General features: G+C 38.7%; 2 protein-coding genes across 4 annotated transcripts in view; one reads left to right on the top strand and one right to left on the bottom strand.

Moving 5' to 3' along the window:
* nme7 (NME/NM23 family member 7) overlaps positions 1 to 3,231 on the bottom strand; it is a 137,842-nt gene extending 134,611 nt beyond the window's left edge. The window contains exon 1 of one of the 3 annotated variants that reach the window (XM_048540702.2): positions 2,991 to 3,231. In XM_048540702.2, coding sequence (XP_048396659.1) covers positions 2,991 to 2,993 — 3 coding nt within the window. In that variant the 5' untranslated portion in view covers positions 2,994 to 3,231. The remainder of the gene's footprint in view (positions 1 to 2,990) is intronic. The other 2 variants (XM_048540701.2, XM_048540703.2) reach the window with 2 other exon arrangements.
* Positions 3,204 to 18,445, top strand: blzf1 (basic leucine zipper nuclear factor 1). The gene is made up of 7 exons (XM_048540699.2): positions 3,204 to 3,307; positions 5,845 to 5,920; positions 7,132 to 7,577; positions 8,978 to 9,177; positions 11,407 to 11,535; positions 14,445 to 14,664; positions 17,748 to 18,445. Exons 2-7 carry the CDS (start codon positions 5,908 to 5,910, stop codon positions 17,931 to 17,933), a joined length of 1,194 nt encoding a protein of 397 aa, XP_048396656.1. The 5' UTR covers positions 3,204 to 3,307; positions 5,845 to 5,907; the 3' UTR covers positions 17,934 to 18,445.
* Positions 18,446 to 18,794: the final 349 nt, after the last annotated feature.

Here is an 18,794-nt window from a genome sequence, read left to right as displayed (position 1 = left end):
TACATAACATCAATAGAATAAAACAACAATATACTTACAAAATGATGCGTGACTTAGAAGGAAACTTGCAGGTAGTGGTTAGTGGTGCTCTTATATTTCTGGTGCCTATATTCTTCTAGGTGGTGGGGGTTATGAGTTTAGAAGACACTGAGGTCATGGCAAGCTCTTGTGAACATGGGAGTAAGACAGCATCTTTCTACATTTATGCACCTTCTCAATTCCCCACTCTTTCTGCTATTTAGCAGGATGAATAAGATGCTAATGGTGTAATCATGCACCCTTAGTTCCCACTCTCACAAGTAACTTCCCTTTTTATGCTTTTTTCTTTCAGACAACCAAAAACCTGGATAGCCACAGCAGCCCAAAGAGAAAGCAAAAGAGCAACAGCATAAAGTGATGAAAAGCTACATTTTGCTTCACCTGACACTCATCGAATTTACCTTAGAAGTTAGTATAGAATCGGGATCAGCACAGTGAGTCACCAGTGTGGGCTGCAAGCAAGCCAGAGATAAAGGACCGGTTCATTCGTCAGCCGAGAGGCAAGGTGGCACACAGTAACGTTGCATGAGAGCCAGATGAAAACGTTAAATGGGACAGCACTCGGAAGGCTGAGATAACAAGGTGTAGAGCTAGAGGAACACAGCAGGCCGAGCTGCATCATAACAGCAGGAAGGCTGACGTTTTGGGCCTAGGCCCTTCTTCAGAAATGGGGGGGGGGGGGGGGGGGGGGGGGAGAGAAAGGAGAGAGAAATGGGATTCTGAAATAAATAGGAAGAGAGGGGGAGGCAGATAGAAGATGGGTAGAAGAGATGATAGATGGAGAGGAAACAGTCCAGTCAAACAGGTGGGGCTGGAGCCAGTAAAGGTGAGTGTAGCTGGGGAGATAGGGAGGAGATAGGTTAGTCCAGGGAGGACGGACAGGTCAAGCGGGGCGGGATGAGGTTAGTAGGTAGGAGATCGGGGTGGGGCTTGAGGTGGGAGGTAGCACAGGTTCAGGAGGCAGGGACTAGCTGAGAAATGTGGACCTCACAAGCTTCAAAATCTCCCCTCCCCCGACCGCATTCCAAAGTCAGCCCAGCTCATCCCCGTCTCCCTAACCTGTCCTTCCTGCCACCTATCCCCTCCTTCCACCTCAAGGCCCACCCCCATCTCCCACCTACTAACCTCATCCCACCTCCTTGGCCTGTCCCTCCTCCCTACCTCCCCAGCTACACTCACCTTTAACGGCTCCATCACCACCTCTTTGACCTGTCTGTCTCCTCTATCCATCTTCTATCCGTCGCCACCTCTCTCCCTATTTATTTCAGAAACCTGTTTCCCTCCCCCATTTCTGATAAAGGGTCCAGGCCTGAAACGTCAGCTTTCCTACTCCTATGATGCTGCTAGGCCTGCAGTGTTCATCCAGCTCCACACTTTGTTAGCAATACACTATGCGGCTTTACATATGGCATGTAGGAAAGTAACTTGCAAGAGAACATAAAGGAGAGTAGAAAAAGATTATAGATAAGCTTATGAATGGATAAAGATCTAGCATGTGGAGTATAATGTGGAAAAATGTGAAATTGTCAATCTTGACTGGAAAATTTGAAAAAAATCTTACCTAACTGGCAAGAAAGTGAAGAGTTCCAAGTTGCAGAAGAATGTGGACATCATTGTGTGTGAATCACAACATACTAGTAGGCAGGTACAGCAAAAAAATTAGGAAAGCTAACAGAATGCTACAACCTACTGCAAAAGAAGAGAACTGAATGCAAAAGTAGAGGGGTTATGTTTCAATTACACAGGTGAGACAATCTAGCATACTATAATAGACAGAGATGCTGGAAAACCAGCAGGTCTGACAGTATCTGTGGAGACAGAAAAACAGAATTATCGTTGAGTCAAGTATGGCTCATTGTCAGGACTGCAAGGGGTTGGCAAATGTCCTTTTTTTTTTAAAAATATTTTTTACCGTGGCAGAGAGAGACAAAGAGAACTGATGGTGTAGAGTCTCAGTGCAAAAGTCAAACAGTTGTTAAACTGTGGTGAAAGAGAAAAAGATGTGTAACTTAATGGTGCGAAAAAGACAGAATGGGTTCTTTACTAAGAGCAACTTAAACAAGCCACAACAAGACAAGGCTGGAGGTGGGATAGGGTAAAAAAAAGGACATCCTGTAGTCCGTCTCTGAAGTTCTATAAGTCAACATTAAGACCTAGAGGTTAAGTCTTGGTAAGCAAGTAAAGTGTCATCTTCAACAACAAAAACACAAGTTGCTGGAAAAGTTCAGCAGGTCTAGCAACATCCGTGAAGAAAAAAGAATCAAAGCTAATGTTTCAGGTCTCGCAGCCCTTCCTCAGAATAGTTCTACCTGACCTGCTGAGCTTTTCCAGCCACTTCCGTTTTTGTTCCCAATTTACAGCACCCGCAGTTCTTTCAGTTTTAAGGTATCATCTCAATAGGAAGACTAGGGAATTTAAGATAAAGTCAATCCCCAATATTCGATTGATTTCAAAGTTAACTTTAAGCAATAGTGAAGGCCCAAAGTAAGAGATTAAAAAAACCTAAAACCCACATGCACAGTTATATCCCTATGACTAGGTCACATGGCATTTCTTACATTAACTAGGCTTGTAAGATGCTGTTTGGCCTGCTGCGTGCATCCAACTCCACACTTTGTTATCGTAAACAAAACAAGCCATCCTATTTCCACAGCAGAAAACAGGATGTCGATACCCTCTCGTAAATTCCCCACAGTACTACTGCTGCTGTAAATCGAAGGCTATTCTCCCTCCAAATTTGTTCTTTTTTTTGAAAAAAGGAGCACTGAAAGTGTATTCACATGGTTTTGTTTGGTTTTTGACAAGCATATAATAGACAAGTCCAGGGCAACAGCGCAACGCTCAGAAGACCTGCCGGATTTCTGAGAGATCACCTAGACGATATGTTACATGATGAACGTTAAAGAAAAACATCCCCTATCTGAGGACGTCCACAAGGAGCCGGCTCTCACCATCTTCACAGGCCCTCACTCAACACGTCCTCTCCTCTCCTCTCGTGCTGGTTCTGTTGGGCTGAACGACCCATAGCAACGGCCGCGGGCACGGGATGTCAATCCAACTTCTTTGTTTTTAATTGAAAGCAGTGAAACACATTTTATTTCTCAAGTTTATGACCGTACAGGACTGCAACAGCACAATCACCTCTATTTTTAAATCTAAGTGGTTTATTTGGGAGGCGGGGGTGAAAGGTCACCGGAAGTTGTCTGTCTCCTCCCAGTTTTGTCAGGTGGGCTCAAGTTGCCACGCAGGAAGATAATGGCGACTCCGGGTGAGTGACATTTGAACCGTTTTTCTTAGAAGTGTTTCTGGCATGAATCTAGTTGTGTCAATCGCTACAGTGTCTGAGTACAATCTAAATTAAGCTGGTGCAGAATTCAACTCCTTCTGCCGTGTTAGTTGTACTCTCGGGCTGGAGGCTGTGGTGGATCTGCTTTCTTATTTGAAGTTTTTTTTAGCTCTTTCGAGTTGGCTACAATCAGCGAAATAAATTTAGACAAAGCATGAAATGTTGGAAATCTATGTTGAAAACGGAACGTGCTGGGCTCACTCAGGTTCCATAAGGCCATAAAAATAGCATTAGTAGGCCCTTCGGTGCATTGAGTCTGTTCCGCAGTTTGATAAAATCATGGTTGATCTGATCGTCCACAGTTTCACTTTCTTACCGTATGCCCATCACGTTGAATCCCTTTATAATTCGAAATCTGCCTTATCAGCCATGAACATAGTTAATGACCCAGCGTTGACAACCTTCTGCGTAAGGAATTCCAGCCTCTGAGCCAAAAAAAGTTCCTACCCATCCCTAATTTAAATAGGTAACACTTTACACTGAGATTATGCTCACTTGTTTTAGACTCTTCAGGGGAAACAATCTCTCATCTACCCTGTCAAGACCCAAGAATCTCATTTGTTTTAAGCTCTGGCAGCGTTGATAGCAAGAGAAGCGCAGCTCACTTCTGATTTATTTTTAATGTCAGATCTAGGAAAGATACAAATGAAGCCAATTTTAAGCAAATAGAGGATGGTTGAGGGGTGAAAATGGAGGGAAATGAGAAGATCTTTTGTAGGGTGGAAGGCAGGAACATGAAGTAACAAAGGAGCAAACAGTGTAACTAAAAATGAGATGGTAATACAGAATCATTGCCAACAACTGTTCTCTGAAAAAAATGTATCTAATAAAAAAATAAAACACTGCGCCTCCAAGCATGCATTGAGTTTTGTTGAAACCGCACCCCTGTTTAATTTAATGTACTGTATTACTTGTTATACAGTCCCTGCTATGTTTATGAGAGCAGGTGTGAATTAAGTGATCATATTATGAAACAGTGTCAAGACTTTTACATTATGTTTAAATACCTTATATTTAAATAAAAATCCTTGATTATAGCTATTTCGTCTGGGTTGATTTCTGCCTTATTCTTCTGTCAATCAAGGTTAAAGAGATTTTTTATTTTCTAAATCCTTCCACCCTTATTGCATGATGATTGAATAGTTCAAGGTACTCTTTTTAATATTACAGTGTAACTATTTCAGATTCCAGTTCTATTGTGCTGCTTTTTGTAAAACGGTTTTCAGTCCTGAGTATTTTGGGACTATACATTAAAGCATTTTTTAAATTCCCTTACGTTGCCCCAGTTCTCTGAAAAAGCTATCTATTCAGTTTAATTTTTCACATCTTTATTTACTTTCTCTCAAATGGTACTGTTATGGATTCTGTATCCACAACCATTTTTACCAAGGTGGTTCATTTCTATGCAATATTTTTAATCAAAAACCTTAACTTTTATTTGTTTGTGATAAACTTGTTTTTTTAAATATCAAATTGCACGCAGCAGAGAAGATTCTGCTCTGTTTTTCAAAATTATGAAGCATCTTCACAAAGCAATGTTAGATCTTCAACTTTTATGTTAAGATCGTAGTTCCTCTAATCTCATCTCAAATGTACACATTTCTATTCTGATATCACAATAAACCTAAAGCAGACGTTGAATGGGATTGAGAAATGTATCAGCCATTATTAAATGGCAGAGTACACTTGATGAGGTAATTGGCTTAATTCTGCTACTATATCTCATGGTCGAAAATCTGAAATAAAAGCAGAAACTGTTGGAAATTCCCATCAAATCTGGCAAAATCTAAGAAGAGAAAAAGTCAGCATTTCAGATCGTGATATTTAATCATAACTCTCACAACACTGGCATCATCATAATTCTTGTTCTTTCCTAATTGCCTTCACATTCCCTCAAAAGTAGGATTTTTCAAGTGTGGGCGCAATATTCTAATTAAGACTTAACTATTGTTTGAATAAGATATGTTGCATTTAGTTCTGTATAAAACAATTTATAGACCAAGGATCCAATTCACATTTTTAAACTTTATAATCATCTTCCAATCTTAAAAGATTTATGTACCTGAACTAATCCTTCCAATCCTTTTAAAGATGAAGTGAATGTTTCTCCATTTTTCTCCATTCCAAACATTTGATACGCATCTACTCAATAAATTTAAAGTGACTTAAGTCAGTGTTATGTCATTAATTTACATATAAATTATTGTGATAATCTAATCTGTTCAAATATGAAAGATTTATAACATAATAAAGTCGATAGAAAATAATAGAAACTAAAACTAATTTACTATGTCTTTAATTTTAAATGAACAATAAATAGTTATGAATCATGTAATATACAATTTAATTTTTTCCCCCATAGTTAATTACTTCAGACTTCTTAGAATGACTTAATAAACTGTTGTGTGTGCTGATCTGGTAACGGGTTCAGCAGAGTAATTTGAATTATTTTTTCCCAGGTGAAAATTAGCAACGGAACTAAAATTCAACACATTGTTGGGATTTTGACATAAGTCATCAGGATGGAGAATAAAGGTATTTTGCTTAAGAATGAATTAAAATCTTTGCAATTAAATTTATTCTTTTAAAAATCACAAGTTGCCCAGATCAAAAGAATGCAGGAGCATCAGCTGCAATTGATTTTAAACCCTTAGTCCCAGTCATATGTCAGTGTTCTTTTGGTAGCAAGTGTGAACACCTAGTACAAAAATTATTTCTTTTTTATAAGTTCAGAAAATCCTTCATGCAGTCTATTAATTTTTAGAACTGGTTACTCCATAGAGCAATCGAGTCAACTCAGAAGTTTGCCTAAATTCAATCCTGTAAAATGTAGCCATTGAGCTGCCAGACATGTTTTTCAAATAATATGCTTTTATTATTTGTACGAAGCTCAGAGTTATTTTCAGAAGTGGGTGTAGGGTTTAAGGAGGAGGAGGAGGAATGGGAGAGAAGGTGGACTAGAAGATATGGGCAGGAAAGAAAGAATGTTCAGAACCTTTGGATGATTAGTGCTAGGAGACCTGTGAAAGGAGAACAAGTGAGTTGGGCAATATCTGCTCAACAGAGTTTAAGTTTGTTACAATTTTGTTACTTTATGGTGGGGTCAGATAATAACAGTTCTCTTTTTTTCACTTTATGGATGACTTGTGTCTTTCAATTGTAAACTCAAACTGCTTGTTTCAAATATTTCTAAGCCTTCTATGTTAACCTATGTGATACCTATAACTGAAATAGTGTAATTTAGGAAGTGTGAATTAAAGTACTGTGATTCAAAGAATAATATTAATAGTATTCTTACCAGAAGTTATCGTGAAGAAAAAAAATCATAGTTAACGTTTTAGGTCTGGTCAGAAAGAGGAAGGATCAGGAGACACAAAACATTAACGCTGCCAGACCTGCTGAGCTTTTCCAGCAACATTTTTTTGCTCCTGATTCACAACGTCAGCAGTTCTTTCAGTTTTCAAAATACATTGTATTATCGAGAGAGGGTCATGCTTGAATGATGTCTGCTGTGAAATAATTGTGCTTTGGAGTGGTCAGTATTTATTTGGATATAAATTTTGAAATTATAGTAGGCCCTAGTGGTTATTTTTATTCTTAGCATTTCAAATCAATACAGTTTCAACTATTTCAACTCTTGCATAGACTATTGCCACGATATTGTCTAAGCTAGACCAATATCATTGAGCCATCAAAGCTAAATTTGTTAATTTTGTATTCATAGCCTTTCCTTTTTTACATTTTAGTTCAGATAGTACAGCCTATCCGTGGACCTGGAGATGGAATGGAAACAGAAGAATCAGCCAAACCAATCGAGAATGCCGCAGGAGTAAATAAAAAATGTCATCACACTCCACGAGCTAATGCAGTTTCCAATTCTTCCCAAATTGTCACCAAGCCTGGTGTTCTTCAGCTTGGGAAGGTTCAGCCTGACCAAGCTGTTGAGGTAGAAGCCATAAAAATCCTGGTACCCAAAGCAGCTCTAATTCATGAAATTCCTACAAAGAATACAAAGTTAAATGACTCCGCAGGTTCTCATAAAGGGGAGTTGTCAAATCATCCAGAAAACGCTGCTGAACTCAAGAGAGAACTGACAGAACTAAAAGTCTCCATTGAAAAATCGCAAAGCTCAGAAAGAAAACTCCTACAAGATAAAGAGGGGCTGGCTAACCAAATCCGGATACAGACTGAGGTGAGATAACAATAACTGTTAAGTGGTGTCAACGTACCTTGAAAGCCATGTTCTAGTTTGGTGTTCACATTTGGCTGTTAACTATAAGTTAAAGTACTGCAAAACAAATTGCTGGAAAAAAACTGAACATCATCCTTACCTGTGAGGAGAAAAAACAAGCTAGACCTTTTGAAATGAAAAATGACGGAGAAGCAACTGGTGTGGTGAGCCTCGGATATGTAGGGGGAGAAGGGAGAAATATACATTATGATCACAGATGTGATGTTTATAAAAACAAATTGTTGAAAGCACTTAGCAACTCAGTATTTGTATCATTGTTCTGTAATACCGTTGTTTCCCTGCGCACGGATGCTGACTGGGCTGCTGAGTATTTCCAGTATTTTTAGTTTTTATATCATGTTAGCATCATCTGCTATAAAGTTATGAGTTGAATAAACTGCTTAATAGAAAATTAGTAAAGTGCAGGCCATCATCTCAGTAGGCGGTTTGGATATAACAACTAAAATCCATCAGTCTCAGGCAAACAGAAAGTTGTACATGGAATGCAAGATCAGTCAATTATGCACTCCTTCACCACCTTCTACTCAATTTAAAAATTTAAGTCTTTACAGCACTTTATAACATTATATTTTTGAGTAAACCCGAGGACCTCTGTGTCATTCATCAAACATTAGTGAGAAAATCGTTTCAGCAGGGTTGCCTTTCTCTTAATACAATGGGTGTTTATATTGAAATCTGTAGAAAAAAAAATGGGGTTGGATTTATTGATTGGTACCAGAGGTCCTGGTGCCAAGTGTGGATGTAAGGGGTAAGCTTCCGTGGTTAGTGGAATCCAGGTACACAGCACATGAGTGGAAGCCAATTAATTGCCTCTTGGGGTTGCTCATCCAATCAGATGCCTAGCAGCTTAGCATTTCCATTAAGGATGTGGCCATTGCTGGGGCTACAGCTAAAGGAGGCAGTCACATTAATGGATCTGCACTCTTTCAACCAGGCAATGGAGTGGGGGGGCAGTCACGAAAGCAAGGTCTTGTTGGCAGGTGGCATCATGTCTCAGGCTGTCAGGTCTGTACACTCTATGTCACCAGGATTAACCCAACTGAGCCTGCGCTGCACTCCCACTGCTGGATAGATGTCAGAAGAGACTGACTTAACTTGACTCAGGGTGAGAAGGCCATCCGCCATCACTCTTGCAAACGGCATGGTATCTGAAAGGTAATGCACCCACCACTTCCACGTTTCTATACCATCTTGCCAATCTTCAACAGTCTTCAAGCACATCCCCCAAAGAACAAGTAGAATTGAACTGAACTTTGCAAAATTAACAATAATTGATAGGTTCTATGTGGATAAAAAAAACTCAATATATTTAACAACTCAATGTTTTTAATCTATTTCAGATAAATCGTGAACTAAAAAAATTACTTGTAGCTTCTGTTGGCAATGACCTTCAGTATCACTTTGAGCGCTTGGCTCGTGAAAAAAATCAATTAATCCTGGAAAACGAGACTTTGAATCAAAACCTAGCTCAGCTCTCTGAGCAGCTGGAGCGGATGACGATACAATGCGATGTGTGGCGCAGCAAGTTTCTTGCAAGCAGGTTGTATACTTTTACGGTCATTTGTAAGAAAATACTTCATTTTAGACAATGTCTTTTGGCTTATATTTTACTAACATTTTCTAATTCCTCTGCTTCATGTTCATTTCCACATATAACAATAGGGAGGACTATTATTGTTAGTATTTTGTTCAGGTATGAAGTGATGATAACAGGTAATGCTAATTGCCATTCTGCACTGGTGGTCTTTTTCGTGTACGTCGCAAATCTGATTTTGAACCCTTGTATTTGCTTAAATGTTTCATTACTTCTTGTGAAATTGTGCAATAAATTTTACATACATTTAAAAACTGAATTAAAAGTAACTGTTCTAACTTCACAAGACTGAGTGTCTCTCGTGATAATTCCAATGGAGTCCTAGGTGTCCAGTTAAATAATTCCCAACTAATTATTTCAGTAAGGGTTAATGAGTAATTATTTAGTGTGATGAACAGTTTAAGTGGGGTACCGTGAGGATTGGTACTTGGGACCACAATAGGATTCATAATTTGTAAGATTTCACTTAATACCAAATGGTGTGGTGGGTTTTGGAGAATGGTCAGAGTATAGAGGATTGCAACAAATTTTAAGAAGGCATTAACAAATTTAAGGAGAACACGGTGTGAAGCTGGATGAACACAGCAGGCCAAGCAGCATCTCAGGAGCACAAAAACTGACGTTTCGGGCCTAGACCCACCCTCTGATGAAGGGTCTAGGCCCGAAACATCAGCTTTTGTGCTCCTGAGATGCTGCTTGACCTGCTGTGTTCATCCAGCTTCACACTTTATTATCTTGGATTCTGCAGCATCTGCAGTTCCCATTATCTCTAACAAATTTAAGGATTTGTGCTTTTATTTGGCATGAGCCTCAAGACTGAAAAATGCATGTATTAACATTTTGGTGAGGAAATTAGGTAATATATAACTTGGAAATAATAATCCAATTGGTGGGGATCGTGGTGGGGGTGGCAGTTGTGGTAGTCAAATGGATCTAGAGGTATGATGACACTTGTCATATAAAAGCTGTGACAATAAGACCACAGCAAAAGTAAATGAAACACTTGATTTATTTCTAGATAGAATTGAAAAACAAAAAATATGTTAACCTTGACCACACTTGTGTGTAGTTCAGGTTGCCATATTATATAGAAACAAATAGGAGCACTGAAAGTGGCACAAAAATATCCACTAGGATGTGCAGCCTGAGACTCCAGAAATTAAAATGGGATTCAGAAGAAACTCAATTACTGTGTGTGAAACATGCTACAACAAGGAGCAGTCAAGATGAATTGTATAGTTACATTTAAGAATTAACTATTATTAGAGAGAACAGAGCACAGGGCTGTAATGATAAAAGTTCGATGATGGAATGATTACAGGCGAAAACCATTTGGCCTGTCATGTCTATGCTGGACCTGTTATTTACCTAATGTCAATCCTCTGTATTTTCTTTGTGCCCATATAAATCTGCCCTTTTCAGTTAAAGGTCCAATTTCCTGCCTTAAGCCTCTATCATAGGAATATAGAACTTAAGAACACGAATAGGCCATTCGGTGTTTCAAGCCTGTGCCACCACTCAGTTAGATCATTGTTGATCTGGTTGTGGTCTCAACTCCATTTTTAGTTTGTTCTCCACTGGCTTCCCCACAGTAACCCTTGACTTCAGTCCACGTTTGGTGCCTCAGCAAAGCTTTCAACTTGCAAGAAAAATAATCTGGAGTAATTTTTCTGTATTATTGAAGTCCTCATCTCTGGACTGATACTTGTGAATCTATTCCACACCCTTTCTAATGCCTGTACATCCTTCCTAAGGTGTGGTGCCCAAAACTGGATTCAGTTCTCCAGCTCAGAGATAGTAGAAGGCTTCATTTGATCAAAAATGCTGGCACGGACTAGATCTATGCTACATACTCTATCTAATCATAATTAAAGAACACAAATAGTTAAATCAGATAAATTCGTACATCCTAGACTTTTATATACCCTGGTTTTAGTTGCCAAGAGAAATTTAAATGATTAGAATATCATCTTATACCCAAAAATATATATTGCAGTTTAAATTCCTTTAACATGTGCCGTATAGATAATGTAAAATGTGATTTTTGGCCCATGTTAATGGCTTTCTTAAGTGCCTTTTCATTTTTATAACTGTAGACACACTTTGTCATTTTGTAAAAAAATTCTAAACAGTAATTACCCAGATTTCATTTATTTTAATCTTCTTTCCATGCAGAGTGATGACAGAGGAATTAGCACACATTAGAACATCGCTGCAGCGTCATGTCCGAGAAACCCAGAGTGCAATACAAGATCTTCTCAGTGAGCGTGAGCAATTTCGTCAAGATATGGTTGAATCCCATGAGTATGTTTCCATCCATTTCAGTCATATCACATTTTATCTATTACGCAATACCCTGTCAACATTTAAACTGCTGTCAGCACCAAACTTTGATTAAGACCGGTCCTAAACTAATAGTCGCAATGTAACTTATCAAGCCATTCTGTTTAGACTTGCACTTACTGAATTGATAGGCCCTGATGTTTTATATCATACCAGGAGAGTATCTACTGGGTAAGTACCTCAGCTTTCATATATGTCTATCAGTAAGGTACCAGTGCAGCAAAGAACAGGGCAACTGAACACAAATTTCTTACCTTCAAAACTTTCATTTGTGCGTGTGCAGAACCCAGATGTTGCTGTCTGGTTTTCCCTTTTCACTGTGATGAACACTGACTGTCTTACTAATGTTCTTCCTACAAAATCTGGGCCTAGAAGTTATACCAAAATAAGAAATGAAAAAAAAATTCCACACTTCTGTTTAAAATGACCCCTCTTCCTCTTGGCCACCGTTGCATCCAAGCAGCCAAACAAGTGCCCAGAGGACTTGGGAAAGGGAGGAGCAGTGGATCACATCTCCTCAAGGTTCATCAGGCCCATGGGTGATGGTTCATAAGTCTGATGCAGCAGCCTTTTTCTTCCCCCACTCTAGATTTGGAAACAGAGGCTCCAGTTGATGTAAATGAAAATATGTTAGAAATGGAAAGTCCCAAAGTTAGTGAGGTAGGATCTGCACTGTCCGTTAGTATTTATAGATTTTGTCAGTCAAAAGTGAGTGAGATGTTTAAACTTGAGTACTGGAAGGGAAAGGATGGATGTTGATAATTTTTTTTATACACATTCACCAAATGTGGGTGTCACTGGCTAAGTTAGCATTTATTGCCCATCCCTAATTCCCATGGGGCAGTTTAGAGTCATTCCATCAAAATAAATTGTAGAGCACTTAAGTGCATAAAAAATTTCACAAGACACAAAACACTTTTTCTACATACTGTATTTGCTAACAGCAGCACATACACGCTCATACAAACAGCTTCAGGGGAAGAATTTGGGAGAGGTGATTGGGTGGGACGGGTGATTATTGGAGATATCGGGTTTTAGGACGAGGAGAGGGAGAAGTTGGGACCAGGGTTGGAGATGGAAGATTGAGATGTAGACGATCACAGATTCCGGGAAGAAAAACGATGAAGGTGGAGGGAGAGAGAGAGGGCATTCTGGCTCCTAGGTTCCCTCTGTTGCCTCTATCTGTCCTCTCACTTTACCCCTTCCCCACATCTTTCTTTCTTTCTCTCTCTCTCTCGCGCGCTCTCTCTCTCGCTCTCTCTCTTTCTCGTCCCCTGCCCTTATGTCCATTTGCACGCTCGGTCTATCTTTCTTCCATTGTGTCTGCTTTCTCGCCTGCTGTCTCTCTCTCTCTGTCTCTGACTCATCCCCCACAACCCCCCCACCCCCCCAAAACCTCACATCCGTTCTCTTTCTTCTGCCCTGGTCCGATTTCTGTTACAGCAATGCACCTATTCTGTGGATATGCACATTACAGAAGTTGCTCATGGACAATGATATAGAGGATTTAGAACCGTGCGTATGAGTATATCCAAGTGATGTACTTGCCTAGCTAGTGATTTCCATATGCCATGAATGAAAATGTTAAAAATCTAATGAAATGTTGTATTGTGATTAGCCTTAAAGTATTGCAATAATTGTCCCATGCAAAAAGAGAAAAAAAGGTTCAACATCAGAATCTTCTTTAAGGAGGCAGTAGCAAATCGTATGTTTCAACTGATCGTGGTGAATTGGTGCTCGTTTTGAGTCATGTTAGCTTGGTCATGAATGTGCTTGTGGGGTCACTGTGAAATTCGATGAAACTGTTGGGAATACGGAGTGCGTGAATTTGGAGGGGGGATCCTAAGGGTGTGTGTGTATATGGCATGGTTGGAGGTACAGTTGGCCAGGAAGTGCTGATAACAGTTTGTGCATGAAGGGAGAACACAGGGCTCCACTGAGTCTCCTGTCATCAGGAAACATGGCGAGATTGACCAAAATGCACAAGTGTATAAAATCACATTTTTGCAAAATACCTCTTAAAAATACATTTTAATATTCATCTTCATAAGGAAATGTTATATCCTGAAGATTACCAAGCTGATATAGTAGTGATTTTCCTGGGGTGTAGAGTCATGTTAATTTTGAATATATTCCCATATTTATTAACAGAATTAGAGTATTGTTGCCCACCTATATTGCCTTTGAAGCAAAGTTAAAAGGGGGTTCGTTGAAAAGTAGTCATTGAAGTCCTGCCTTTGTCTTTTGGTTCGCTTTGCATGTAATAATCAACAAGGTCATGTTTTATTGTTTGTACAATCTTCATCCTGTAATACATCATTTAATATCAAATGTTGAAATGCTAACATCACTTTAGGTGCAACATCTAAAGGGAGGTAAATAAACCAAAAACTAAGGATTCTGTCTGTTTAACGTCAAATATTTCTGCCTGGTTGAAATGGCCGAGAAGCATTCATTACAGGTCGTAACAAATGCTACAATTACATGATTCCTTGACCCGGAAAAATGACAGACCATTTTTGGTCTTCATCTACTTTCAACACTGATTATTAGTTAAAGAATGTTAATCGAGGAAAATACTGTTTAGAATGCAACTATGTTTATTTGTAATGATGCTTCAAATACTTGAAACTAATTTATGATCTCTGAAGCGTTCATAAATGGTAGTAAACTAAGGTAACAGCAGTCACCCTCCTGTAATAATTAGGTGCACCTCCAAGAAGATCAGATCTTTCTAGTGACAATTGCACTACAAATATTATGCTCAGAAAGACAAGATCATTGTTACCTAGAATAAAGCATACACCTTGTATAGATTAGTTCTGTGCAGGACCAGCTGTGAAATCATTCGTTTTCATTATTCTTCACAGATTCCTCAAGGAGCTCTTAGTATCTCTGCAATGGGGCCGACAACAAACTTATTATCCTAATGCACAACCGCATACCACTGTAGAACTTGCTTCTGTCAATCTTAAGTTAGCAGAGGCTATTAATTCTCAACTTCTTGGAAGACTGAGCACAAGTAATATACAAAAGACCAACCAACAGGTTGAATTCTGCAACACACCTGCTGAAAAGATGGCTGAAAAGGTACTGTACAATTCTACAAGGAAGGAGAATGGAGGGGTAAGGGGAGCAGGAGGGACGGATGGAGGAGAAGCGTAGGGATCAGAATGGGGAGGGTAGGCATGGAGGAGGATGGGGACATAGGTAAGGAGGATGGAAGGGAAAGAACAGTTCGGGGTTGGACGAGAAGATGAGAGAGAAATACTGGAGGTTGGGTGGAGTTATTGCAGTACTGTTAATGTTAATATGGATCTCGTGATGTCCATTAAGATTTTGGATCCTAATAATTTAACAACATTTAAGTTAGACAGTGTCAAAAGGAGCAATATTAAATGCCTACTCCTGTGTGCTAACATTAACTTTGAAATGGATACAGTAGTGGTCGTGTAAATTGACACTCTTGTGCTGCAACTGTCCTTAGGGTCCAACATGTCTGATTTGTCACTCAATTTGTATGTTGAGGAACTAGACCAATATTTTACCCCTTCAGAAGTCATTGTTAAAGTTGAGTTGTTTGACTATCACTTGTCAAACAATTAGGTGAATGCATTTGAGTTTCCTCCCACCATATTAATAATGTTAATTATTAATGTTTAATTTACAGTCTATTCAATACCTGTTTTGTACAATACTTAATTATGTGAATAAGACTGACTTCAATGCTTACTGGATTTAGCACCACATTCGAACTATCGAATTCTATTTGAAATGGTATAGGCTTAGGAATAAAATGAACTAATTATTTAAATTAATTGTGATATGAAAATCAAAATATTGCCATTCACAAACACTTGGGATTTTTTTCTGTCAGATAATAAGCGTACGGAATGTAACGTTATAAGATTTTGAGAAATAAGAGCATTAGAATTAAGCCTGTTGTACCATTTAGGAAGATCTTGGCTGATCTGATTGTAATCTTAACACCACTTTCCTGTGTGTCATTCATAACCCCATCTCCCCAGCTTGTCAAATCAAATCTCTAAATAGCAGTTTTGGATAATCACCCAGCCTCCACTGTTCTTTGTAGGAGAGAATTCAAAAGATGAATGATCCTTTTAAGGGAAAAGTTTCTTTGTCTTTGTCTTTGTCTTTGCCTTAAGTGAGAAATCTGTAATTTTTTAACACAACCACTTCATTCCAGGAATCAACCTTTATGAATCATTTCCAAACAGCTTCCAATGCTCTCCTAAGTAAAGAGTCAAAAGTATACATAGTACTCAAGGTGCAGTCCCATCAGTGCTCTGGATGGTAGTACTACAGGGGAAGGCAATGGCCTAGTGGTATTATTGCTGGACTGTTAATCCAGAGATCCAGATAATGTTCTGGGGACCTAGGTTCAAATCCCACCAGGGCAGATGGTGGAATTTGAATTCAATAAAATATCTGGAATTAAGAATCTAATGATGACCATGAATCCATTGTCAGTTGTCGTAAAAACCCATCTGGTTCACTAATGCCCTTTAAGGAAGGAAACTGCCATCCTTACCTGGTTTGGCCTACATGTGACTCTAGACCCACATCAATGTGGCTGACTCTAAACTGTTCTCTGGGCAATTAGGTATGGGCAGTAAATGCTATCTAGTCAGCAACGCCCTCGTCCTGTGAATGAATGAATGAAAAGAAAAAACAAGACTCTTTCCTGCTCTTCTACTCCACTCCCTCTTTCAATCAAGACTGTCTTTCAGTTTGTTTTTCTGATTACCTTCTTTCCCTGCAAGCTATCTTTTTGTAATTCATGTATAATGAGAACCAGATCTCACTATGCTGGAGAATTCTGTAATGTCTCCACTTAAATATTATTCTGCTCCTCTGTTCTTCCTGCCAAAGAACAGGGAGAACCTCACATTTTCCCACATAATGCTCCCATCTGCCAGCTTTTTACCTACTCACTTAACTTTTAATATATCTTAGTACAGACACATCTGTCCTCCTCACCTAGATAGTAGGAACTGCACATGCTGGAGAATCAGAGATAACAAGGTGTAGAGCTGGATGAACACAGCAGGCCAAGCAGCATCATAGGAGCAGGAAAGCTGAAGTTTCGGGCGTAGACCCTTCTTCAGAAATTTCTGTATTTCTGAAGAAGGGTCTAGGCCGGAAACATCAGCTTTCCTGCCCCTGTGATGCTGCTTGGCCTGCTGTGTTCATCCAGCTCTACACCTTGTTATCTCTGTCCTCCTCACTATGTGCTCTCTAGCACATATCTGTAGCTAAATAGGCTAATGATACAATACAATTGATCCCTTCATTAAAATCATTAATATAGATTGTAAATACTCCATATCCCAACAATGCTTCCTGTTAGTTAAACCAGATACAGTTTGCCAACTTCAACACGACCCACTTATGCTGATTCTCTTTTTCTAAAAAAAAGCACAGAAACTTATGAAGAAACTCAGTGGGTCTGGCAGCAGAGAAAGCAGAGTTGACATTTTGAATGTAGGACCTTTTCTTTAGAATCAGTTGTAAGACCTGTTAGGCCGCTTGTGAAAGATATGGTTCAAAATTGATCAACAAATGTAAAACCAACATCTCCATGAGTTTGCATATGGCAAAACATTTTACAAATTGTCCAATAGTGGATTCATAATAAAAGTATAAATCAGTTAAGTTTAGTACAGTTATCAAGCTAGATAGTGAACTAGTCAATTGTTAATTAAACCAAGTATTTAGTCTTTGAGTCAAATATATAGTTTCTTCTGGAAACAAATTACGATAATAATTTAATAAAATGTGAGGCTGGATGAACACAGCAGGCCAAGCAGCATCTCAGGAGCACAAAAGCTGACGTTTCGGGCCTAGACCTTTCATCAGAGAGGCTCTGATGAAGGGTCTAGGCCCGAAACGTCAGCTTTTGTGCTCCTGAGATGCTGCTTGGCCTGCTGTGTTCATCCAGCCTCACATTTTATTATCTTGGAATCTCCAGCATCTGCAGTTCCCATTATCTACGATAATAATTTGTTTATTTACCACTGCAAACTGCAAGTTCATGTACCCTTGTGCTTTGACAATTAGAATAAACTGAATGTTATTTTACAATCATTACTGCTTCAAATAAGTACTACCAAGAGCTGACTTAGCACAGATTCTTTTTCTTTTATTTGCAGGTTTTAAACATGTTGGATCCTACACTGTGCAGCAAAGGAATGACTGATGTACCATTTTGTGATACTTCACCATCATCGCTTCTCTCTAATAAAAAGAGCATAGGACGTTTCCACCCATATACTAGATATGAAAATATCACATTTAATTGTTGCAACCAATGCACAGGAGAGTTAATAGTGTTATGACCTATTTCTAATGAAAAAGTTACAGTGACATGAACAGGTTGTGCACTGTTACTGCTGTTATTGTTGACTTTAAAACTGGCAATACTTTGATGCAATCATTATGTTTTAAAGGATTTTCTTATTTGCACATATGCACATTTTTCTTAAAAATATAAGCAATACGATATATCGGTCTAAGAAGCACAGTGATGTATTCATCACTATTCTCTCTCATAAACTGCCTGAATCTTTACCTCAGGTTTCGCCCAGTTATGACAATGATTATGTATTTATACTGCCACTTGTTTTTTTTTGTGTTTTAATGTGTATTTATATGTATGAGTGGAAAAGCGGAATTTTCTATCTTCTTAAATGTGGTGCAGAGTTGAAAATGACTATATCTGATCAAGTGTTAACAAAATATCCAGTTAGATCAGTGTGGTCTATATTGTGTCACCTATGAAGTATTGTACAAGTCAGAGTATTCAATTTATAAAGAAATATGCCGTTTTGCTTTTGATACAACTGTAAAATGTTTGTCCATCCATTCTTTAGTCTTTTCAGTTGAATAGAATGTTGAATTACAGGCTAAAAGAGCATAAAGACTTGAGTTTTCAAAGACTCGAGATTAACAGACATATCAAGATATATAGAATTCTTTTCATACAGGTTATTAAAACATGCAATTATTTAAATAAAAATTGTAGCAGAGACATATCACAATTTAAAAAGTATTTTCACATGCACTCGCAAAGGAAGAATGTAAAAGGATGTAGTGAAAGAGCAAGGAAATAAGAGAGAGTACCTTTTGCAATCTAGAAGGGTTGTTTAGGCCCGCTAATTTGGTGTTCATTCAAAATTTGTTGCTCAAAGTCTTAAAAT

The sequence above is a fragment of the Stegostoma tigrinum genome, chromosome 12, assembly GCF_030684315.1.
Source record: "Stegostoma tigrinum isolate sSteTig4 chromosome 12, sSteTig4.hap1, whole genome shotgun sequence".
Lineage (NCBI taxonomy): Eukaryota > Metazoa > Chordata > Chondrichthyes > Orectolobiformes > Stegostomatidae > Stegostoma > Stegostoma tigrinum.
This window is presented reverse-complemented; position numbering and strand designations above follow the sequence as displayed.

Bases quoted from the DNA above. Each gene is read 5' to 3' on its own strand.
- blzf1 (XM_048540699.2), top strand. The intron at 9,178-11,406 runs GTTGTATACTTT...CTTTCCATGCAG, and splicing joins AGCAAGTTTCTTGCAAGCAG to AGTGATGACAGAGGAATTAG. The intron at 14,665-17,747 runs GTACTGTACAAT...TTTTATTTGCAG, and splicing joins CTGAAAAGATGGCTGAAAAG to GTTTTAAACATGTTGGATCC.